The following is a 25,669-nucleotide window of genomic DNA, read 5'->3' on the forward strand; positions in this document are numbered from 1 at the left end:
ACCGCATACTAGCTTTACAAATATAAACTGAAGTAAACATCACATTAACGCACATAAAGAAAGCTATATTACCACACCCTCACTGTTCACTAACGCTATGACATTTGCATGTATCGGTATCATGGGGGCTATTTTTGTAAATGTACTTCTCAAAGAATTTAATTTGGACATAAAATTAAATTTTCACTGACATATGAATTGTTAAACAAGGGAGTTTGTTTAATAATCCACTCTTTAAGTCGGTACCCTTTGGATAGTTCTAACTAATAGGCCTACAAACTAAACTAGTATGTGAAGGAATGGAATAGCCCCCATGGCAAAGGGGGAAGGGACGCAGATCCGTTTCACCAGGGATGATCATTTACCTCAACACCATGAGACATTGAGGTGGACGTGGTGGTGATTGTTGGACCCTCCTCATAGTAGCACTATAAATATAGGAAAAACTCTGGGCTTTCAAAGTGACGATCACACACTTCAGGAAAACACTACAATCTAGAAAAGTGACTTTTTCCAGCTCTGGTTCTCATAGACATAAAACCCCTTAATCCCCTAAATTCCCTTTAAGGCAATTCATTTCACTCAGCGGCCATCTTTGAAACGCCTCTCGGGCAGCTATTTCAGTCATGAAAGTACAGCTCCCATCTCTCTGAATGGGGAAACATCAAATTCTCCAAAGCTGTTCACCAAGCTTACGATAAAATTTCACAATTGTCTCCTAAATTTTGTTTTGAAATGCTCTTATCATGAAAAAAAAAATTTACATTTGTTTTTCAGGCTGGACTCATGTGCAGTCATAAGCATTGGCTCTTTTATTAAGAAGGTGGGACTTATTACATCATCATTGCACTTTTTCTATTCATAGTAATATGAGTGTCTTTCTTAAAATCCACATTTGACCAGAAATACATTTGATGTAGTTGTATCCTCTCTAGGCTTACCGAAGTCTATCATTGTACCAGATACAGTATATGTCCTCCATTAACCAGTCTTGCATAATTTCAGCATGCTAATAAGAGGGTTCCATGTCATTTTTACCATATAACAAAATAAGAGATAGAAAAATAATCGGTTTGACTGATATTTCTTGCCAATATTCACACTTTTCTTTTTCTTAATTTTTTATTTATGTTTAATGTCAGGTTTATCGACAAATTACTTAATTTGGTGGGTCTCTGAAGAATCAAAAACATCATTAGACCACTGTGTGTTCAACAAATAGGTTAAGTAATTTACATATTTAATGTTTTATTTTTGCATACATTTTTATTATTGCAACTATTGCATTTTATTATTGCAACTTTTTACACATCTGTTTTATAGCCATTCAGAATAAATGATAAACACACAATTTTAAGCTTAACATGCCAAAAATATGTTTTAAACTATGTAGGATACTGTAGATTGCAAAGCGCATAAATATTATTCCAATAACCATAATAAAATTACATAAAGTAGAGAAAAATAGTCCTGATATTGGTTTTGTACGAAGTTCTGCATGGAAAAAAACAACAACAGATGACCACGAATAAATAATTAATTCCCACGACTTGACTAAATTGATAGTTGCTCATAAAAATCTCACTTAGTACAATCTTTAATATTATATTTTTCCCCACAGAAAGTCGTTTTACTAAATTTGACTTAATTTGCTGTTAACTGAATACTTCAGTAATTGTTTAAGGAATAAAAATATAGTAATGAGGCTTTTTTCCCAGTGGAGTTCTGTCGCTGACTGACAGAGCCGTATGACTGGCCAGTGCTAAGAACATTTTAGCGCCCTAATGACCTCAGCACTATTATTATTCGCAGCTAACGTTATTGTCATGGTAGTAAATAGAAACAGTGGGTCAGGGAACAAATTCCAATACAAACACTTACATTGACTCCCAAACTGTCCAGAGAATAAACTATCCCCTATTGGTATTTAGTCAGCTATCACGACAGAACACTCTGAAACCGTCACTGACAACAACATCACAAGGCCTACAGTAAGATTGTGTAAGAAACATGAGACCAGAGCAGGAAAAAAAACCACTCAAAATTTATGAATTTACAGGAGCTAGAGGCTTGTTTATTTGGACCAGCGGGCAGCAGAAAATTCTTACAGTATGTAGGTTTTATTAGCCTGTGCATTATATATATTTTTTCTTTATCTTTCACTTAACAGACAAGATATGGGAGATTCAATGAATATACTGTGAAGCAAAATCTCTATCTGCAACTCTTACAGGTGTTTTTTTCCACAGGTCCTCCCCCCAAAGCATTTTAACAGCATGACGTTAACGGCAAAAGGAGTGTAATTTACAGCACGGCTCGTCTCATTTGCCTCCCTCCGAGTCAGCCGTAGATGTCCACTTCTATATTTGTATCTCTTGAAAGAACAACTCACCCAAAGCTGAAGGCAGCTTTTTCCATTAATGGGGAGATAAGCATATACAAATAATCCACAAAACTTTTGATATATACATCTTTATTAGTGCCACATTTATTTATAAAACTGCTACCTGTAAATAATAAGTTCTGAAAAATTCTATATAATTTTATAGACTATCTGAAAAATCAATAAAATATAAAAGAACAAAATGTGATTCTCTGCTGTCCCCAGATCCAATAAAAGAAGCCATCTTAATTAACGCTGATACCTTTCAGGTTCTATTCTAAGTGTAAATGAAAGCAGTAGTGAAATCAGAGCGTATATAATCTTAAATATTGTGTTGAGATTTCCATCTGCTCAAAATGCAAGATGATGAATTTCCATTTCCTGCATATGTTAAAGGGGAATCCCAAAGCATTTGTTCTTTCAAAAATAAAGCTCTAACACCAAATCAATGAAAATTTTGGTTAATGCAATTGTTTGGTAAACCCCTATAAGATATCTACAACAGAAATGGACATGAAAGTATACAAGGTCTACTTTAACTCTATTTCTCTTGGAAATACTGAGTTAAAGTATCAACCTTCTGCTTTCACCCTTCCATTGAACACTCAGACAGACACATTTACATGTACATGTACAGACAGAATTTCAATGAATAACATGACAAAAACACATTGAGGTAAACGAAAACTGCTGGAAGCTTCAAGAGGAGCTGTGGTTAAATCTTATAAATTATCTCTATTAAAAAAAATATGACTGGCCGAAATCATATTTAAATAATATTTTTAAATAAGAAACAAAATCTGTCATGAACAATCCCAATAAATGTTGTTTTAAGTAAATCAGCCAAAACACCTCAAAATATGGTATACAAAATGATGCCAATTGTGCAACCAATCGATTAAGTTTGAAATAACACTTGATTTTCTGCTCATAATGAAGCTTGCAGGCGAATTAGCTGCTCTGAACAGAACATAATCCCACTGTTAGTATAAAAGTGAGAGTATTATATCTAACAATGGTTATTTCCATTCAGGCTTCTTTGGATTGATCAGGAAAACATTACATTAGCATGTTCATAATAAAATCTTATTATCAGATGATGATAAACTCCTGCAGGGGTCATTACATAACTATAAAGTGAATGATGGTTTGCCACATATGTAATTGATATGTAAGTGGGCTTCTGGATATGTGATCTCGTCAAGGTATCAAATGAATTGCATCTATTGAAAAGAAATCAGTAATACATTTATTACTGGGAATGAAATATGTATTGAATGGAATTTAGTGCACTAGCCTCCAAGGAGGAGGTCATCTGAAATGGGATCCAATGCTAATCATATACGACATGGCAGCTCCTACTGAACTGCTGACGCTGGAGATATCATAGACCACTATTCATAGGGTTCGCCAGTACACCTATAGGACTGAGATCTATGAGGCGTTAATGTGAAAAGCCTATATAAGCTATTCAAGGGGCAACGTGAAATAACGTAGAGCACCCTTACTGTCACTCTTTCAATGAATGAGGGTAAATAAATGGTCAAATTTGCATTGCAATGTATTCAATTTGTATCTTACCTCCTCCTCCTCCACAATCTCATCTTCATACTCTTCTTCTGATGCCATCTTCAAACAGACTTATTGAGTCTACCCGAACAAATGAAAGACTATCAGACACTAGCAAGGGCTAATCTGTATAGTACATATTTGTAAATATTTACTAACTGCATTAAACTAATTCCTGTCACAGACACTGAGAAATAAACAGGTGTTTTTGAATACTTTAGATGGCAAATAAAGTTTTCAAATTCACCAGGACTTGAAGGACACTCTACAAAGAGGCATTAACAACAGGCTAGGAATGATTTCAGTGTTAAAGTTAAAGAACCAAATTAAAAAGTTGACGTACCTTAGGTTACAGTAGAATTTCAGCAACCTTACAGTAAAGAAGGTGCTCGCTTTCCATCCACTCGTGTCCCAATCTCCTATTCCACTTTATGTATTCCTGCAAACCTAAACAAAGACAAAAATGTGTCAGTTTTCCTCTGACTGAGCTGACACTTTAGCGTGGGTGGATCAACAAAAGCACAATTTTGATTTTGTGCTGAAATCTTTCTGAAGGCCTTGTTAGTTGAGAGGGTTTGACACCTAAGACCCCCCAAAATGCTGCGCCTCCTGGTTGAAGCCTTGCGACAGCTGCTCTCAATCGCTCCAGCTATTTGTCATGTAAGCCAATGCTGCGGGCTGATTGGCTGGCTTTGTTTAGCTAGAGGAGCTCCAATGCCTTCTGAGGCTACAGGTTAATTTTAGGTCTGACCACTAACTACCCTTTTTTAGGACCCAACTGCCAGAAAATGATATGAAATAATGCTTTTCTATGCTTTTTCATCAGAAAGATAGAGAGGAATGTGGATGGGACTTTAACAAACTCCTGTCCATGAGGTGAGTTGCTTCAGAAAGTCTTCCAAGAAAAACAAAGTCCAGGAATAAGTTCCAGCTTTGAGTAATTGGTTGTTCCTGCAATGGTGGCCAATGAAGTCAGATGATTTTTATCAGGCTGTGGTTAAAGGACCAGCATCGACCCCTCAGCATCACTTCCATCTACCAACAGGCTGTAGAAGATGGTGGATCCAACAGAGCAGGCCATGCAAAGAATGCTGGAGAGTAAAATCTGGTGTGCTGTTTGATTTTGTGTTTTTTCCTTTGCTTACCGGTGACTTTAAAGTTAAAACGTTTCCCAAACTGCCAGAGCCTCCCCAACTCTTCCCTCCTGAGAAACGCCGGGCAAAAGCTCACAGCTGCAACGGCACTCCGGTTATCATGTGCCCCTATCCACCAATCAGTGGGCAGCATTCTCAGGTTTCAAAAGCTAAATATACACTAGCGACCCTTCAGAAAAGTGCACCTGTTCAGCAAATCATCAGCAATACAACTATGAGGAAGAGAAAAGAAAACACTGGAAAATACCTGGTTTCTCTGAATGAGGGAATAGGGATGCAACATTCAGCAAGATGTTCTGTGGAGGTCTTGGGAGCAGTGGAGATCCTGGGGGGGAAATAGGGTCTTATCTGTGAAGATGACTAGAGGCTTAACACTTCTTGAGGTCACTGGTTTACATCCAAGTGAACATGGAAACCAGGAGGCTGAAATCAAGAGTAAAATAAACTGTTGACTTGTCCACCCAATTACAAACCCATCTAGAGTGACTCAAGAACAGATAAGAATGATTTGATTCTCAGTCTATCTATCTATAGGCATTATACTCAATACATGTGGACTGTCCATTATACAGCTAGTATAATGATGATCTAAGGATGAGTCATTATTAAATAGCTTTTAAGTGCCACTACAACATCTCCCAAGTACTTCTGAGCAGACAGACAGCTGCTGTCTCACCCGAATCTAATCCTGATGAGTACCTTACAGTATTAAACTATTCAGGGTCACTCAAAAATACAGCAGACACTATTTTTAAAGCACCCTGAGTGGCAGTAAGGGGATGATGTTTAGGCACAGAGGTATGTTTCCTTCAACCCATTATATCATTAAATGGAAGAGTTTGAACAATACTTTGCTGATACACATCGAGACACAAGATATACAAACATTTTTATCATGATGTGCTCCAGCCATATCCACTCAAATGTCCTACAGTTCTCCACATCTCCATGGTGGGGCAGCATGACTGAGCTGAACGTGAATGACAGAGGCAGCTGTGACTGTCAGCTCAGTTTCCCACTGTCCTCTATTTCAGAACTCCAAACAGTGATGGAACAGTATAAATAAAGAAGTATAAAAACAGAACAATAAAATATATATATATATATATATATATATATATTAGCTATAGTTGCCAAGGAAACAATTCTCATTTTCATTTTTTTTAACTTGATATAATAAAAGAACTAAAATTAAAATAAATTATTAAAATAAATATTAAAAAATAAATAAACAAATGACAAAAACACACAACAAACCTTAAAATTAAAACTTAAAATGTAAAAATAAACAGTCATGGACTAAGAGGGTGGAAATAACATCAATTAATTTTCTCTATACTCCTGCCTTGCAACTTAATAAAAGATACAAAAATGGGGTCAAGGGAGGAACTCTAGGTTGATGATTCTATTCAACTGTCACATCCTTTAAAGGGCACCTATTATGACATTTAAAATGTCCCTAATGTTGTTTAGGGAGTCCCCAATAACAGTTTTACGTGCATGCAATGTCAAAAAACACTTTTGTTTTCGTATAATATGCATTTATTTTTACCTGATTTGCTCACCGACTCCCAAATGATTCGTTCAACGACTCATTTTTCCAAACCCCTCCTTTGCGCGACGCTAATCTGTGTTGATTGGTCAGATGACCCAGCAGTGTTTACAGAGATAATACTTATTGTTTAACACGGAGTACAATGATGCTTTTATCAATTAAATCGTGTTATAATAATGATTATAGTCCACTGCTTTGTAGTTTGTAAAAAACTAAAAATAAGATAAAGAATTTAATGTTATGTTAGCGAGCATAGCCCAGAGTTCATATTGTAAAAGCACAATCAGTCTTTGTTTGCGTTAGCCCGATGCATAAACATAACGTAAAAAAAAAAAAAAAAAAAATGCAGTTACGTTACTACGAGGTATTACTCTATTCTTTAAGACAACTCCGAAAACAACGACAAACACTTCACATATCTCAATACAATTGCCATTGAAGACCTAGAAGCTAAACGGTGCTTACACAACAAACAAAATAATAATTAAGCATGCTACATAAAACATAAAAGCAACAATTATTAATAACACTTACAGGTTGTGATACGGAGGAGGAAGCTGATGCAAATACACTTGGAACTGAACCTTCCTTCAATATCAGCCGACTCGCGAATCCAAGTTTGATTGCATTTAAAAAGCAATCGTCTTCAAAATGGCGCGAACAAAGCACAAGGCTCGGACTAGACTTCTGTGGTATAGTTATATGAATTGTAGCCACTTAGTCTTCAAATGCTCCTCCTTGGGCAGATGAAAAAAGTTGTCTTTTGAGCCGCACTTCAGAACACAGCGTCTCGTCGCCATGATGTTTTCAAGTTTTCCCTGCTGGCCTTGGAGCGCAATAAGTGGGCGTATCGTATTCAAATATCTTGACAAGTTGACGTCATCTAGTCAGAGAAAAAGCTTCGGTCTTCTAACGATTCATAAAAATGACTCAGAGTCGACTCTTACTTTTGAAAGACAATAACTTTATATACGGTGCACTTTCATATTTCAAACTTTGCAGGATGTTTTTGTTCACTTAGATCTATGTTACACACTACATGAAAGGTACATTTCAAAATTCCATAATAGGTGCCCTTTAAGATTTTTAAATTTTATTGATTTTCCATGCAATTTGCCTAACGTGTTAACGTGCACAGGGTGCATGTATAGGTGGCACAAGTTGGCATTAATAATAAAACAAATGTAATATTGATTGGGTTCAAATTTTAAAGGGGTCATGACATGTTTTTTTTATTTTTATTATTATTATGTTCCCTTAGGTGCAAATATAGTATTACTATAGTTTCTTTTACAAAAAACTTTTAAAATGTAGTGATTTATGACCTTTTCCCACCCTGTTTCTCATCCTCTGATTCAAACAGTCTGTTTTGGGGGTGTTTCCCCTTTAAGAGTTCAGTGTTAGCGCCCACTGTTATGATTGGCTAACGTCAGTGCCTATGCATCAATTATTAACGCCCCCAGCCAGAACATTTGCGGATTCGGCGTATTTAAAAAGTAGTTTAAAGTTTTAAATACATTACTTACAGTTTGCGTCGTCGTTGTTGAGCCCAGAATAGTCGGCACGGACTTATCTTTGAGCAACAGTTTTCTGGCAAAGCCAGCATCATTTTGGGATTTGTTCTCAAAACAGTCATCCTTCAAATGGATTAACTAACGCTTAAACTAACACTGCCGTGACTGAGACGTCCGCAAAAAATAAAGTGCATCCATTTTCCCCTGACGACTGGATCTTTCGCAGCGTATTCAAAGATGTTGTTTGTCCACAGCCAGGAACAGCACATCTGGGTGGCATCGTAATTTCCCTGTACACAGACCCACTCGCTGTCCGTCGACTGAACACTTGTGAGGCGCGCAGCGCGCGGGCGCGACAATGATACGAAATGAGCGTAGTTGTCTTACGCTTAAAGCGTAGTTGTCTTGTGCCTGGAGCAGTCTATGGCCTGGAGGCATAGACAGTATGCCTGGAGGCGGTCATATGCAAACGCTGGTACGTCACTTCGTACCGTGACGTCACTTCTTACCATGAATCCAGAACGAGCTGTATTTAGAGCTAGCTTCTCATCTGTCTGCATTTGTGTCACGCCTTGGGCTTCTGGATATTTGGAGAGTAAAGAATCCTAATTCCTTTCAATTCACTTGGTCCAATAATTCAGGGTCTCTCAAATCTAGAATAGACTATTGGTTAATCTCATACTCAGTTTCACAATATGTATCTAGAACTGATATTTTACCATCTCCCTTATCTGATAACTGCATCCTGCTTAGTTTAAACGAAACTAGTCATATCCCGCGTTACTCAAATTCATACTGGAAACTTAACTCCTCTCTGCTTGAAGATACGGCATTAGTTGAAGATATTAACAACAAAATTAATCTTTACTTTAAGAAAGCTCAGATGGAAAGAAAATTCAGCACAAACTGGGAACTTCTCAAATTTGAACTTCAAACAACCATTAGAAAAGCTGGTGCTAAATAGGCTAATTTGAGGAAATCATTTGAAGCTGACATAATCAAGGAAATTATTAATTTATCTAATATTCCTTATAAGAACTTAACTGATAATCAAAAAGCTAATATGACGGATCTTCAACATAAGATAGATAATTTGTATATGCAAAAAGCAAAAGGTGCCTTTATTCGATCTAGAAGAGGCTTGAGGAAGGGGAAAAGAATACTGTCTATTTTTTTAAGCTAGAAAAGCAATGTTCTCAATACAATTCTATTAACAAACTAGCTTCAAATGGTGCTATTTTAACAAGCCACAAAGACATCTCCCATGTCTGCAGGGAATTTTATGAAAACTTATATCGGTCAAAATTTTCTCAGCTGAATCTGGATAACTTCTTTGACTCACTGAACTTAAGCAGTTTATCTACTATTTCGGAAGTCGATAAATCATTGTGTGAATCTCCTATCCAGCCAAAATATATTGCAGAGGCAATTGACCGGTTAAAGCTAAATAAATCCCCTGGCAATGATGGCTTAACTGCAGAGTTTTTTAAGAAATTTGCAAAAGTCATCATACCTTTTCCACATAATGTCTACACAGAATGTCTCCACAACGGTGCTCTCCCCCCATCCATGACACAAAGTGTTATATCACTACTTCCAAAACCCCAAAAAGATCATTTATATATAGAGAACTGGCGACCTATAAGTCTCCTAAATATTGATTACAAAATCCTGGCCTCTGTACTGGCTAAAAGACTAAAGGGCGTCCTGGATTGTATTATAGATGAATGTCAGTCGGGCTTCATTCCAGGAAGACTCATTTCCAACAACATTAGACTAGTTCTCGATCTAATAGATTATTCACATTTATTGGCAGATGACCGTTTCTTACTATTTCTTGATTTTTACAAAGCCTTCGACACTATTGAACATCCATTTCTTTTCAGAGCCAGTCCAGTCCTGGCCCTTCTTGTTCTCCTCCATCATTAGACTCCTCCAACCTCTATATAACTGTCTCCTTATAAGTAACGAATTCACCAACAAGAAAATCAGATCAATCCTTCTGAAACCTTGTGCTTCTGTTCCCCCTTGTATCAGTTTTTGGAATAATAAATTCGAAAATATTGATTGGAAAAGATTTTGGTCTCTAAAAAAAGAGTTCTTGATTACCAACAAAGTTGTTGAGGTTTCCCTCAAGATTGTTCATAAATGTTACCCTTGTAACTATCGTCTGTCTAAATTTCACATGGGTATCAAAGAGGAATGCTCTTTTTGTCTGTGTTACCCTGAAACTATTGATCATATTTTTTGGGAGTGCTTGTATACAAGGATCTTCTGGCTTGATTTTTCGATCTATGTAAATAAATACATCTCCGAAGATTTTTCTTTAACTTTAAAAAAAGTTTATTTTGGGGTCCCCAAAGTCCAAAGTGATATTTCTAATAGAGAATTTGTTATTAATCTGCTTCTTTACCTAGCAAAGTTTTTTATCCACAAATGTAAGTTTATCGATAGAAAACCTCTTTTTTGTATCTTTCTTAAGGACTTTAACCAATATTTGCTATCTCTTGAACACTCAACAAGACCTTTGGCTATAAATACACGGCTACAATGTGCCAAGTTTAAGCTATTGAATTCCTCGTAACCTCTTGTTTGTATTGTCATTTTGTTCATATGTATTTTTTGCAAGTACTTGTACTTAATATGTTATCTCTTTCTACAATGTTTGCCTGTATGAGTACTAGTACTGAAATCTATAATAATAAAAAATAATAAAAAAAAATAAAAAAAGCTGTATTTAGAGCTTGATTAAATAAATGATTCGTTTATAATGGGGAGGACGTCTTAAGCTATGAAACTTGCAGGACGTTTTAATGGTACAAAGACCTCTTATATACTAAAAGATCAAGGCAAATTTGGTTTCTCATGTCATGACCCCTTTAAAGATTGGACTAATTAGTACATACTAACAGGGTGGAAAAGCAATAGTTTAATCTGGGAACAGAGAAAAACATGGACAACTGTTGACTAAGCTATATATGAACAATACTTCAATCCAGTGACATGACGCTTTGAGTGTCATAAAGCTTAGTCACTGGACAATTTGTAAGTAATAAGTGGGTCTGAACAGCTGAGGATGGGTATTAAAACACTTTCAATGACTCCTAGTTTAAATAAAAACAATATCTCTTATTTCAAAACACAAATCCAGATATGGTGCCAGAGAAAACCAGTTTACCATAACTCATGAAATTAAACTTTAAATAGAAGTAGCTACAACGCAACATCAACAGGTTTTCAGTACTAACAACCCTATCAAGTGTGTTGTCCTGCTTCAGATGGATACACAAATTACTAGCAAGATTGTGTTTTAAACATCATTATGAGGCACTGAAGTTCTACATGAGATCATCTTATGTAGAGATTCCAAAAAGGAAAGTCTGTCAGATGTCAAGGTCTGTTCACCGTGATGATATTATCAATGCCTACGGTAATCTAAAGACAACGCAGTAAAAGGCATTCTGCATATTCTTTGACCAGTTTTTAAGCACTAGATTTAAAATGCAATTTGCCACCAGTGACACAGAATTCAATTGCAAATAATATATACATACATAAAAAAATAAAAATAAAAACACTTTCCCTTCACAATGTAAATGTTTAAAAAGTAATTATCAGTACTGTGCAAATAATTACAAAATTAAAGGAACCGTATGTAAGAAATGTATTTCAATTAATCATAAAATGACCCTGATATGTCAGTTGACATTAAGAAAATCATGTTCATTTCCAATACTTAGCTATATCACTGACAACAGTAGTACCGCCAGGATATTGTAATTTAAAAGTAAAGTTGCAGCCCTCAACTGATGTTGATGTTGTCATGTTGTGTTTTGGCCTGATGCGCCACCCTCCACCTATCTACCAATCACGAAGTCAGTAGTTCGGCATCCGGGTTGCCAGCTCTGCTCTAGTCTTGCCATTGGAAGCTCCTTGTAGCAGCCTACGTTCCTGCTGGATCCTGCAGCCTATCTGGCAACATCGAGTCAGAGGGGAGGGGATACACCGCTCTACAGTAATTTGAAAGTGATTGCAGTACCAGTTTTGGCCACAATCTTACATACGGTTCCTTTAAGATGATTAAAATGCTATCATTTTAGTACACAAAGTTCTATCCAGATTAAAGGTAGGGTAGGTCAGAATTGTCTAAAAAAACTTTTATTCAAACTTGTTTAAACAAATTTGTATAAAAATTGAGTGACTATAGAGTATTTAATCTTCAATAAACACAGCTCATTAATTCCATTCAGTCCCACCTAAAAACGGGTGCGCGAGTGCGAGTGCGCAGAGCCAGTAATAGCTGCGGTCGTCATGGTGACGGAGAGTGACAGTCGCGCAAGCCAATCACTTGTTTCGTCCCGGTAGAAATTAATGAGCTGTGTTTTTTGAAGATTAAATACACTAGAGTCACTCAATTTTTATACTCTCTTTTTCAAAGTACTTACATTTTAATTATGTATTGGTATATAAAAACAGTTTAAGCCAATTTGAAAAAAAGTTCTTTAGACAATTCTTACCTACACAACTTTAAGTTCAGAATCAGATCCTCCTAAACCATATCAGGTTTTTGTTCAGGTTAAACAAGTACGCTAATTAAATAAATTTTTAAAAAGAGACACTGTCCTTTCAAACCATGCAATGCCCCCTAGAGGTGGCAAAAGAGCTGTGGAACGTAACCAAATACTTCAACATTATACATTTTGAAAAAAGGACAATCGGTGAGGGGTAATAAGAAAATCTGTTGAGAAATAAAATGTGAAACATCTGTCATGACAGATAAAAACACTTTATTTAGTTGTATTTTACATGAGTGCAGTCTCCCGTTGCATGGTAATGTGTCTCCTCAGCCCAGAGGAGACAGAGAGTCAGGTGCAGGCACAAGGTTAATGGAAATACTGGACTGCACACACTGGGCAACACCATGTCAGGTAGATGGGTAAAGCAGCGAGGCCACTCCAGGCAGGGATCCGCTCAGCTAGAGACAAGTTCTCTTAGTCCAAGGTCTGTGTCACCCTATTCCTCTTTCAATGGCCATCCGTGCAGAAAAACACTGGGTTTATGCTGTCTCGCAAGTCCTGACTTATTTTAGTGAGTTAGTTACAGATTGTTCATTCACAGTTCTCAATAATCTGTAATAAATTAATCAAACAAGTTCTGGTGACGTCGCTGAGTCACCTTCACAGTGAGCGACACCCGGTGGGAAAGACAGAGAGAGCACACTGCTATCTGAGGTCTGAGCCTGAGGTCATCTTACTCGCAGCCGTGACATCATCCATTCTAGACCCTGGCAGAGCCTGCGGACAGGAAAGAGACATTCAGCTCGGGCAGTTAACAATGCTCCTATTTTCTTTCTTTCTCCAAAGAAGACAAAGAAAGACATTTGTGCTTTCTGCCTGTTAGTCAGGGAAAGGCATCTGAACTAATGACCTTGGCCATAAAATGAGGTGCATTTAAGTCTTTTCAGTAAACGTTAATGACCGCGCATACATTCCATTATGAAATCTACAGACTTTCTGAATCATATTATGGCTTTTTTTATGGCAACACATTTTAAATATTATTTTCTATGCATCCAGGTATCTGTATGCGTCCACAAAGCAGTCAGAATGGGGTTAGAAATGTACAATTTGAATTTGCTTTTTTATTGGCAAGCATGGGTTGTCTATGAAAGCATATATTACTGCCACATGAGAAAAAAAAAGTCATGCTTCAGTACATCATAATTATGATGAGATTAGTCAAAATTATGAGATAAAATCAGTATGACACAATAAGTCAAAATTATCAGCTTTTTTATGTTTGTCATAATTATGATGTAATTTGAAATTATGAGATACTTTTTTCGCATAATTTTGAACTTTGATGTGATAATAATGAGAAATAGTAAAAAAAGACAATAACAACACAAATGAAACTTTTAATGTCAATTTTTTTTACTTATGATCAGATTTACCAAAGCATGATTTTTTTTCTTACGGTGCGGAAATGGGCTTCCACAGCTGTCTGCTTAAAGCCCTTAAAAGCAGCCTTTCCACACAGCACACACGATTTCGCCCTAGTGGCAGTCGTAATGCAACATTGGAGAGAAGCTCTTGCTGTCTCTGAAATCTTCCCCGTTAAGACATATCTCGCACTAAACGATGATACTAGAGCCAGGTAGTGTTTTACACACAATAATTAAATGTCCAATAGAGTGCAAAAACAAGAGCCTTTATCCTCCGAAATTTCACCATGGTGGAATGAATAAATGAATTCAAATAACAAACAGCTGTGCATATAGGACAAATGACTGCCAATAATTTGAGTAAAAATATGGAGCCTATTTTTAAGAGTTTTTTTTAAAATAATCAAGTGTTTCTGATACAGTTTACTTTTTATTAATAAAAAGTATTCATAATTCTCACTGCGCACACACTGATTTGCTTGGTATACATTGCATCCGATCAACATGTTGAATACTATGTAATCGCTCAAGTAGGGCTGGGCGATATGGCCAAAAAAAAATATCACGATATTTTTTTTTATATCAGTCGATATCGATAATTATCGATAAATGTCAAATCTTTATTTATTTCAAGTTTAAAGACAGATTTTTACTCCAACGTGAAAGCTGTAGAAACCAGAGCGTTGTGTTTTTAAACTACTCTTTATTGTCAGAACATATCATGACAAACACTTGCCAAACAGGGGAACATTTCACAAATCCGAGGTAGAACATTCAAACATTTGACATTTTTCCTTAACAAAATAAATATCTTTATTTCAGTAGTATTAGCTTGAGTTAGGATGCAGATTTACTTTATACAATTTATGTTCATTAACAAAAACAGTAACATCTGTTAAAAAAAAAGTAACAACATTATTTTTATTTGGTAAAATGTAATATTCTTTAGTTTTATTAAAATTAACCATTGGTCAGCCAGCATCATGCATTTAGATCATGATAACCACAGATAAAATGTAACTTTATGGTTTCTATGGTATTTATGAAAACCAGTAAAGTTAGCCTAAATACATTATTAAAAACTGTAATTATATTCCATTAGTCCTTTAATACATTGTCTACATTAATAATATTATACAATTCTATATATATATATCCCACGCACATTTCATGGTGCAGTTAATATTAGTAGGCTAACGTTACAGTAACGTTAAATCCGTGGTAAATGATGGGAATGTGTAACGTTAGACGGAGAAGCTTCTGACTGTATCGTTGCGCTCAGTGTTTCTCCTGTTCGTCAGCGCGGTCTCATCTGCCTTTAAACTGGTTTAAATCACTGAGACATTTGTGTTCCTCGCTGAATTCAAGCGCTTCTCACTGTATCTCGTGACCGAGACCGATCAGAGTAAACGCGTCTGCTCTAGTGAGCTCGCGCTCGCGCTGCCGTTTGGACTTTGAGCCGAGCGGATAAACGGTCCGTGTGGCGCGCGCGGTTCAAATGAGATTCGTTCCGCTTTTGGCGCAAAAACATTATCGAACATTTATCGAACTCTTGATATCGTTTTATCGAGAAAAATTATATCGCGATAATTATCGTTATCGTTTTATCGCCCAGCCCTACGCTCAAGTAAACTATTTTGAACGCATCTAAAGCTCAAAACCGATGCAAAAATTCCACATTTGCAGATGGTCAGCAGCCCACGCAGCTCCCCTGTGCAACTCTCCATAGCAAATGAATGACTTCCGGTTCATCGGCTGTCGTTTATTGAGTGCAGTGGAAACGCGGCAAGATTCTTGATTACTATTAAAACAAGTATGGACTGGAAACCCAAGGACATGTCTGCATTTGTCTGACAGCAATTACTGTCTGTGCAACTTTTAGACGCCTAATGCAGATACATCACTTTTATCGTTGCTAGTTCTATATTCAGCCAAAACTAGAACAGCAGACGTTTACACAATCTGTGACTCATTACATCATCTCGACTGAACATAAAATTGAACTGGATTTTTTGTATGTACATGTTTGTCATGTGGCTCTGCTGTAGGTTTTTGTGGCCTTACCCTTCTCCAGTGAGGGCACAGCAGGCCTGGATGTGCCACTGATGGTCTTTGATGGAGGTAAGCTGAAGACTCTGGGAAATCTCAGCAACAGTCATACAACCCTTCACATCTTGCTTGTTGGCGAAAATCAACAAACCAGCTTTTTTCAGATCCTAATAAAGAGAAAAGAGGAAGTGGAATCAAGAAGTCATGACACAAAAGAGTGAACCAGACAGTCTCAGTACAACCTATGGGTGGGCGAAATGACCAACATCTTAAATCACGATAAGAGTCATTTTATTTGACGATAACAATATCACAAAACTGACTTTTGCTTTAAATAATGTTATGATATAACAAAATGTTGATAACATTGAAATTCCATAATTCTTATCACCAAGTAAAAAGTGATAAAGAACAAAGAAACTAAATACAAGCATACAGGAAAACAAACTACAATAGAACAAAGACACAAATGAAATAGATCTACCGGTACTTGAAAAACTTCAAGCACTAGAAATAAGAAATAGGCTACTACATGAATTGTATAAAGTAATCAAATGTATATATATAAAAAAAAAACACTGCATAGTCTTCACTGTGTAACTTAAATATACATTTATTATGGTAACAAAAGTGATTCAGTCAAGAGCAGTGAGAGATTCTCTTTTTCTGTTGTTGGATTAATAACATTAATGACACAGATGACAGCAGGTATATTTGGATCCAATATACTTGTGCTTTCTTTCTCAACCGTTTAAGTTCACTCAAGACATAAATGACTGTGTTTACTTGCAAAGACGATTATTTGGACATATGTTGTGTATTTAACGTTAAAGCCCAATTCCGTGGCAAAAAGAACTCAGTTCAGTACTCGCATGCATAATGAGCATCGGCTTCATGAGCGCCGTCTCTCAGACAGAGTTTAGAAACCATCTCTCTGACAGCGCGCAAATATAGCGAAAAGTTGTCTTTCTCTACTTCCTGAACGCATTCAAATAATAAGCTTTCGTGACCGTCAAGTGAGCGTAACCGCGATAGAGACCATAGTCCAAAATCTCTACCAGTGGACAAATTTCTACCATCGTGCCTACCGGTATATTGCCCATCTCTAGTACAACCCCTTTAGCAAATATGTGTGTATGAACACTCATGCAATACCAGTTCTCATACTGACATACATATACTCGCCTCATGGGCTAACATCCTGTAGAGCTCCTCTCTGGTCACTGAAATCCTCTCTCTGTCTGTGCTGTCCACCACCACGATCACAAACTACACAGGAGAAACAAGTTAATGCGACACAGCCTTTACGATGCAAGATAACTTTACAGTTGTCTTAGGTCGCTACCTCTGTGTTAGTGTAGTAAGTGTTCCAAGAGGAGCGCAGTGATTCCTGTCCTCCAATGTCCCACATCAGGAAATGAGTATTATTGACCACAATCTCTTCCACATTGCTGCCTATGGTGGGTGAAGTGTGCACCACCTCATTCATAGAGCTGGAGATTACAACGACATGAGCACAAAATGAACAACATATAGGACAACACCATAAATATGAAAGCATTATAAAATAAGGCTGTAATTTGCATGATGTAATCATTACAGCATCACATGTAAATATATAAAAGTGACAGTAAAAACGTATAATGTTTAGTGGTCGATCAATATAGATTTTTTTTAATAGCCAATACAGATGATGATATCTTAAGCCCCTTTCACACAAAACATTGATCCCAGAAAATTGCCATATAATTGCTTGAGTGTCTTCTGTGTGGACGCAAACATGTCCCGGACACATTGACACATTGATCCTGGGATCAGTCCCGGAATGTGAACACAAGGCAGGATCAATGTCGTAAGGGGTGTGTCGTAGTGACGACGCTAAAGCTGAGATCTTTCGCCAGCTTAGTGGAACGATGCACTAGTTTATGATCGAGTCAGAAAAAAAATGCAAGATCGTGGTTTCTCAAGAGAGAAATCGCAGATCATAACCAAACTGAAGACGCTGCGGAGACATTTACACGTCACATCCTGATTTCATGTGTCTCTAAGGGATCTTTATGGGACACACAAATCCCGGGACACATTATCAGTGTACTTTCTGGAATCTCTGTGTGAAAGAGGCTTTAGAGTGCTAAGTGGCCGAATCAGGCCGATATATATATATATATATATATATATATATTTTAAAAAAATGTATCGCTTGGGAGCCCCTATACAGTATATTTATACACTGTGCGTGTATATGTGTATATATATATATATATATATTAGGGCTGTCAAAAGATTAATCGTGATTAATCGCATCCAAAATAAAAGTTTGTGTTTGCATAATATATGTGTGTGTACTGTGTATACACACACATTAATGTATATATTTAAGAAATATTTGCATTTGTATACTGTATATACATTTATATAATTTATATTATATATAAATATTTTACATATAAATATAACCAAATTTTCTTAAATATATACATGATTGTGTGTGTTTTTATATATATAAACAATTATACACAGTACACACACATATATTATGTAAACACAAACTTTTATTTTGGATGCGATTAATCACGATTAATCTTTTGACAGCCCTAATATATATATATATATATATATACACACTGTGCGTGTATATGTGTGTATATATATATATATATATATACATACACAGTACTGTTCAAAATTTTGGAGTCGGTATAAATGGTAATATTGTGAAATATACATATACAGGGTTAGGGTATGTGCCATCTTATGATGAAACCAAGCAAATTACAGCCATATTATGTATGTTACATTATATTATAAAATGAAGAATGAACCGTTTGATTTATAACTAAGTGCAATACTTACAACTGATAAAGTATGGTGGTCTTTCCTGCATTGTCCAGCCCAACAATAATGACTTTGTGCTCTGGGGGAACAACAGAAAAACTGTTAAATATTTTAGTAAACACTTTTCATCATACCCAGCATTGCAGACATTGGCCTTTGAATGTTGTCAAATTAGCTAGAATATTTAGCACACAAACATATGCATGACAGGTATTTGAAATGTGACATCCTATACACTAACAATAGCAAGGAACTGAGAAGGTCTAAATAATAGAATAATGGCCAAACCCAAGTAAAATACGCATGTCAAACTTGTTTTAGGCTGGAGACCAATGGAGCCAGTATTAAATAGACAAATTTTGCCTAGTACACTTAAACATACAGCTGTATAATCTGTTAATAATATTAAGCCAACTGAATGTATTGCTTCTTAATACACCACACACTTTAAAAATGAACTCATGCCCAGCATCTTCCAATGCATCTCTATTTTATTATGATGATTATCCTGTGCGGCATTATTATTAACCCACTTTCACACAGCAACCTATAACAATTCAAGCTGTAACTGACTCTGGATATGGTGGTTTGCACCTGCAGACACGTCAAAGGGATTAGAGACTAGGTGACGTGGTAACACTTATAAGTGTGTGTAAAGGTGGCCAAATAGTTTCCACAAGAGAAGACAATGCTTAGTTGCAACAGATCTTTGCATACTGCAGTTAATCATGCATGACAATGGACATGCAAATATCTCAATCTAATTTAACTGACTGCCACATGCAAAAGAGCCAGCCCTTTTTTCAGCCCCACTGTCCAGTGTCCACAAAAAGGCCCAATAGAGGTTTAGGTTTGATATAATACATATCAGTCACCTTTTTGTCTTTATTTTGTGAAATTCTAAACTTATTTAGCTAGAAATAAACTCTAGATAATTGATGCATGTAGCCTACAATTTTTATCTTATAACAAACCACGGTCAGAATTGCGTGCTTTCCCAATTTTGAGATGTAGGCTACTATCGAGAATATCCAGACTGGAACAACCCTATGGACTATTTGCACAATATAAAACACAGTACTGCATTAAACAATCAGTCGTCAAAATAGTAATTCAATCCTGAGTTAAACTGTAAAACACATATACTGATATTTTGACATATTTTTGTGTATATTTGACTGTTTATGCGACTGCCTGAAACGGAACCCCAAGTATACTTTGCTCGTCCATTTTCCGCTCCATCTCGTAGGCTAGCGCGTGCACACAGAAAGCGTGAGGGGATCAGTCTCTTTCGCAGTTTAATCCACTTTTAATAACTATTTTTCAAGTAAAGCATTTCCCCAGAAGACTGTTTAACAACAGTCACGTTACATGATTTACCTGATTTGGATGCTAAGTTTAGGCTTTTAAGGAGGGACGAAAGCACACGCCTTAAAAAGAAAGGAATGGCATGCAGCACAATGATAATTGTATCCTGATTATCACATTTTCATAATTGTTGGAAGCCAAAATCAAAACTGCTGTTGAATTGTTTTTCAAATGTGTCACCCCACGCACGAAAGACACATAATTTGGCCAGTCAGCAAATACATCTAGGTCTGCGTTTACACTGGCACAAAAAGTCAGATGTTTTACTCATATCTGACACAGATCGGAATTTGTTGCACACATGTAAACACAAAAATGTGATTTTTTCACATCCGATCTGAGCCACTTTCAGATGTGGTTTTAAATCAGATACATATCCGATATCTGGACATCTGACCTACGACTAAACATCCGATTCCCCTTTTAAATCCAAGCCACCACAAGGCTTGGAATTAAAAAAAGATCGTTTTTAATGTTGTATTATGAGGCATACGTGCCTGTATGCACTCGTTTACAGCTTTTTATTGAGGTCAGGTAAGAACCTTATATTTATCTTTGTAAAGAAAATAAATTGCACGAACACAGAAACATTCAGGAGCTGGTTTTCAACCTCTGCCCGTGACTTTTATAAAAAAATTATAAATAAAAGAGTTTCGCTACTGAAAGCTACATTATATATCTCAGCAATGAGGTGATACCTTCGCTGTAATTAAACCAACAAGCTTCACAAAAAAACAAAAAAATCATATAATAGTTGTATCACATTCAAATGTACAGTTGTAGATTTACATTTAGATTTAAAGAGGTGGCTAAAGTCACATGGTTCCGGATCCCTCTTTCTCTCTGAACTCAAACACAAAAGAAGTTCTCAACAAAAGTTTTTTTCAGTACTATTAACGTTCACAACCACACCACATTAAATAATCTTAACAATCTCTCCACAAAAAACAAAACACTTTTTTAATAACAATGATATCTGTAAATTATACTGCGTTAAAGGGCATAATGCACTTTTCACAAGATGTAAAATACGTCTTTGATGTCCCCAGAGTGTGTATGTGAAGTTTTAGCTCAAAATACCCCACAGATATTTTTATACAGCATGTTAAAATTGTCACTTTTTGTTGGTTAGCAAAAAGGCACCGTTTTTGTGTCTATCCCTTTAAATGCAAATAAGCTCCTGTTCCCGGCACAGTGGGCGGAGCTTACACAGCTTGTGTCCTTTTACCTCACACAGACATGCACTGAAAATTTCAAAACCGTTTTGCCTTTTATGTTCAAACCGGAGTCAGACAATAGCCGTGTTTCCATTACAGATTTGCGCAAAACTTTTGCGATTTTTTTCTAAATATCGATACAAAACTATTGCGAAATGACGGCGTTTCCATTAACCGATGTTATGCGACTAAAACGTGATTTTTTTCCTCTCGCGATAAGTCATTTAAAAAATCATGGCAACGGACGTTGGTAGGTTATATATCACAGCCACCGCAATGGCCATTATTATTATTATTAACGGAAGGAGACGTAGGCGTGTTATCCAAGCATTAAGGAAAGACCCTTATACTGTGAGCGGCACATATGAGGTGTTTCTCCCTCATTTCTGCTCCGAGGTCTTGATTGTGGTATTTCTTTGAGGTTTAGAATCCAGTATTCCTGTAATTCTTTTCATGAATTTAATAAACAACACTGTCTCGTATTATGTCCGAACACACCGCGCCTTCTAACTCAGGGGACTGTAAATGTGCAAAAACTGTTTCCATTGCAGTTCTGTGAAATATTTATTTTTCGAATTGCCTGAAAAACCACCTCATGTGAGCATAAAAATGTTTTTGCGATAAATGGACGTTTTTGCGAAATTGACGTTTCCATTGAGCGTATCTTCAATTAGCAATTTCAATTTGCGCAATTTGAAGGGTAATGGAAACGCGGCTAAAGATGGAGAGACTCAAGAAGAAGTGACATGAAGAAGTGACAACCTACAATGCAACAGTAGGACATTTCTGAATGGTTAGTTGAAGAATGTATGCAGCTGATGTGGAGTTAACTATCTTCTAGTCATTGATTAGCATATTCTGTCATGATAATCTATAAATCCCGTTCCCAGGGGCGGGGTTTATGTAAATTCTAGGGTTGGTGATGTCACTAGCCCGGGAGGAATGTGTAGTCCCTACCAGCCGTTCGTTGTAGTCCTTAAATGGATAGTTTACCCAAAAATGAAAATTCTGTCAGTAATTACTCACCCTCATGTTGTTCCAACCCCGTAAGACTTTCGTTCATCTTCGGAACACAAATTAAGATATTTTTTGATGAAATCTGAGAGCTGTCTCACTCCTCCATAGGCTTCATAAGGGATTGAAACTTGCCGGCCCATAAAGTTATTAAAGACATCGTTAAAATAGTCCAAGTGACTACAGTGACTGTGGCTCAACCAAATGTTTATCAAGCAACGAGAATACTTTTTGTGTGCAAAAAACAAACAAAACTAACGACTTTATTCCACTATTCATTATATTCTCCGTGGGCCTAAGTGTGTTTACGTAGTATATCTGCGTAGCGTGTCTGTTTTGCCTGTCACCACGTAGGCTCACTATTGGCCGACGCTGGTCATGTGTGTGATGCGTGTGACGTACACAACACAGACGCGCTGTGCAGATATACTACGTAAACACACTTACACAAGTGTGTATAAATACACTTGTATTTATTTGCTAGGCATAAACACACGTGCATGATTAATGCATGTAATACATAGTGGCAACACAGTACAAAGTTGACAACTTAAACAAAAAGACAAAATAGCCGGTTCATCACAATGTGGGGTTGTATTTACAGTATCAACTTTCAAACATTTAACCAAAAGACTGAGAAACATTTCAAGTCATTTAAAACTCAAATTCTAAAAGTTGGTTCCTGGAAAGTTGAATACTAACCTGCACAAGAAGGGACATGAAACAGAGGGGAAAAAAATAAAAATAATCAAAGGGGTTAAAAAAAAAAAGTGTATGAAAGTTAGATTCTACCCATTCACAGGCTCTGATTATATCATCTTCAGTTCTGTCTATTCAATTAAATGTTTTGAAATAATTGAAGCAGTTTTGTGTGATGCAGAAACAGTCAACACAACAAAAAGGTGAAATCAATTTAACATGGATTTAGGGATTAAGTCTTTTAGCATCTTAAAGTTAGGGGTGATTTAGATATTTTTTATTTATTTATAAATAAATACTTTTATTCTGCAAGGATACACTAAATTAATCAAAAGTTACAGTCAAGACATTTATAATGTTACAAAAGAAGATATTTTATATATATATTGTATATTTTTTTAACTGTATTTTCTACTGTATTTCTACACTACATCTAAACAAAAATGATTAAAACAGACTGATGGTACTGCATCTGACTGCAGGCAACAATCTCTAAACTCTCCTGTTACACGGCTCACCCATATCACAATGATCTATTCGGCTAATGAGTAAGGTGAGAAGAACTGAAGAGAAATGTTCCACTGGGTTATGTTGCAATTTGCACATGCTCAGTACCTCATTCACTGATGTGCAGGTCTTTCAAACAAGATTATGCTTTATGAATATCCCACACCATTTATTATAAATGAGAGACCACTGGCTATCACATGGACGTTGTGTAACAAGAAATGCTGACACAAACTCCAGCGCTTTGAGGATTAAACCACTATCAGAGACACACAGGCTGACCAGTGTTGCAAAATGCCCAGCATGCACATCTCACAGAGGAAAGAGACACAAATGATCTAGCTAAAAAAAAAAGCAAAGAGTGCTGCAATGGGTGTTTCGCTTTTGAAATTCATACTACTGGTCCAGGTTAATCTATACTCAGTGCTAATATTTGGTTTTCACATTCACTTTATATTGATATGCCATCACTGGTGAGTTATGTTTTATCAATACAAGACGAAGTACATAAAACCAAACACGTAGGAATATAATATCAATATTTTACCCACAGCAACGGTAAAATGCGAACAAATACATGTCCTAACAAATTTAATCTTACATGATAATTACATAAGCGTGTCACAGTGCTTGACACATTACACAATAATTATCTATTAGTGAAAAATAAAGATATCAGGGCTCCATCCTACACAAACACAGTAACGTTAGACTGACCCTGACAGTAGAGTAGCCTATCTGTCAGCAGCCAGTCTGAAACCATATTAGCCAGTTTATTGAAGCCTTACCGACTGTTTTAATGTAATGACAGTCATTCACATAATATTTCTACCTTGAATAATTTATATACAACATGTTTATAATTATTTAAGTCATATATAGGTACCAGCGTCGCTGTTTTAAAGCGAAACTACAGTAGCAGTTTAGCAAACACTTGCTAGCTAATAAAAACCCATATAGCAAGTCAATGTTTAAATATTATCGAATTATGTTTTAAAATAACGTTATACTGCTTGACGTACCTTGGTGGTTAAAAAGCCTCCATAACTTTGTAAAAATGATTCCCATCGCTGATGTCCGTCCTCGGGCAACACCACCCAGCAGCAGCAGAGACTGAAAATATATCTGCTAACGTAGCCAGCTAAGCTAACAATCCGGTTCAATACAAAATAGTGTTCACGTTAACGGTTATTCACTCCTTTAATATTCTCCTGTGGATGTTATCCATGTCTCGTGAGGATGGGATATCTAAATACTGCATCATTTCAGTGCTGTCATGTCTGGAGGTAAATGAAACGAGGGCGTTCATTTGGCTCTGCCGCAGAGACGACCGTCTGAATCTGAAACGCTGAACTCAATCAAAACAGTTTACAGCCACGCAACACTCACCGGAAGTCTCGCTCGCGACCTGTCTGTCTCAAAAGCTAGTGCGGATACTAGCTGGACAGCACACTAGGGCATCTAAAACGCGAATGTTCTCCACTTTGGGACTGCAAGAGAATGATGTCTAGATAGGCAGCTCACTAGGTTTTGAGATACAGCCACACTCTCACTGACAGCATAGTGGACTGAGATAGCATTACTTGCGTATTGTATATTAATAAATAAATACGTGGCGAGACAGTTGATCCGTGTAAAAACAAAAAGACAACAGATGACAAAAAGGGCACAATATTTGGCGGAAGTCTAGGCTCTAGACTTCATAAATAAGTTTGTTATTATACATTCAGTTGTGCAACTCCTTAGGCTTACATTTGAAAAATGAATGAATCGGATCATTCAAAACTGTCCTTTTAATTGCGACTATTCATGTCATGTGACCTGCTTCAAGTTCCTCCTGACTGAGTAACTGCTGTAATTT

General features: G+C 36.5%; 2 protein-coding genes across 52 annotated transcripts in view; both read right to left on the minus strand.

The window, feature by feature from the left end:
- Window positions 1-5,213, minus strand: part of neb (nebulin) — a 60,278-nt gene extending 55,065 nt beyond the window's left edge. For 49 of the 50 annotated variants that reach the window (XM_079618041.1, XM_079618013.1, XM_079618029.1 and 46 more), the window contains exons 1-4: window positions 5,098-5,213; window positions 4,296-4,399; window positions 3,965-4,033; window positions 366-428 (exon numbers count right to left, since the gene is read on the minus strand). In XM_079618041.1, the coding sequence (XP_079474167.1) occupies window positions 366-428; window positions 3,965-4,012 (111 nt within the window). In that variant the 5' untranslated portion in view covers window positions 4,013-4,033; window positions 4,296-4,399; window positions 5,098-5,213. The remainder of the gene's footprint in view (window positions 1-365; window positions 429-3,964; window positions 4,034-4,295; window positions 4,400-5,097) is intronic. The other variant, XM_079618022.1, reaches the window with a different exon arrangement.
- Window positions 5,214-12,932: 7,719 nt separating this feature from the next.
- On the minus strand, window positions 12,933-25,570 carry arl5a (ADP-ribosylation factor-like 5A). 2 transcript variants are annotated; one of them, XM_079618557.1, is made up of 7 exons: window positions 24,831-24,974; window positions 23,305-23,326; window positions 19,022-19,082; window positions 17,514-17,661; window positions 17,354-17,437; window positions 16,184-16,335; window positions 12,933-13,469 (listed from the first exon to the last, which is right to left on the minus strand). In XM_079618557.1, the coding sequence occupies exons 4-7, from the start codon at window positions 17,655-17,657 to the stop codon at window positions 13,421-13,423; spliced, it is 429 nt and encodes a 142-aa protein (XP_079474683.1). In that variant the 5' UTR covers window positions 17,658-17,661; window positions 19,022-19,082; window positions 23,305-23,326; window positions 24,831-24,974; the 3' UTR covers window positions 12,933-13,420. The 2 variants fall into 2 exon arrangements, with proteins under 2 accessions (XP_079474683.1, XP_079474682.1); XM_079618556.1 differs by lacking the exon at window positions 23,305-23,326 and having other exon boundaries at window positions 12,934-13,469; window positions 24,831-25,570.
- Between the last annotated feature and the right edge of the window lie 99 nt (window positions 25,571-25,669).

This window comes from Phoxinus phoxinus (assembly GCF_949152265.1).
Source record: "Phoxinus phoxinus genome assembly, chromosome: 7".
Taxonomy (NCBI): Eukaryota; Metazoa; Chordata; class Actinopteri; order Cypriniformes; family Leuciscidae; genus Phoxinus; species Phoxinus phoxinus.

Coding starts and splice junctions, on each gene's coding strand:
- arl5a (XM_079618556.1), bottom strand. CDS start 24,876: ATGGGAATCATTTTTACAAAGTTATGGAGGCTTTTTAACCACCAAG. Junction 19,083..24,830: donor GAGGCTTTTTAACCACCAAG/GTACGTCAAGCA, acceptor TTGTTCCCCCAG/AGCACAAAGTCATTATTGTT. Junction 13,470..16,183: donor TGTGCCCTCACTGGAGAAGG/GTAAGGCCACAA, acceptor TCCTGTCCGCAG/GCTCTGCCAGGGTCTAGAAT.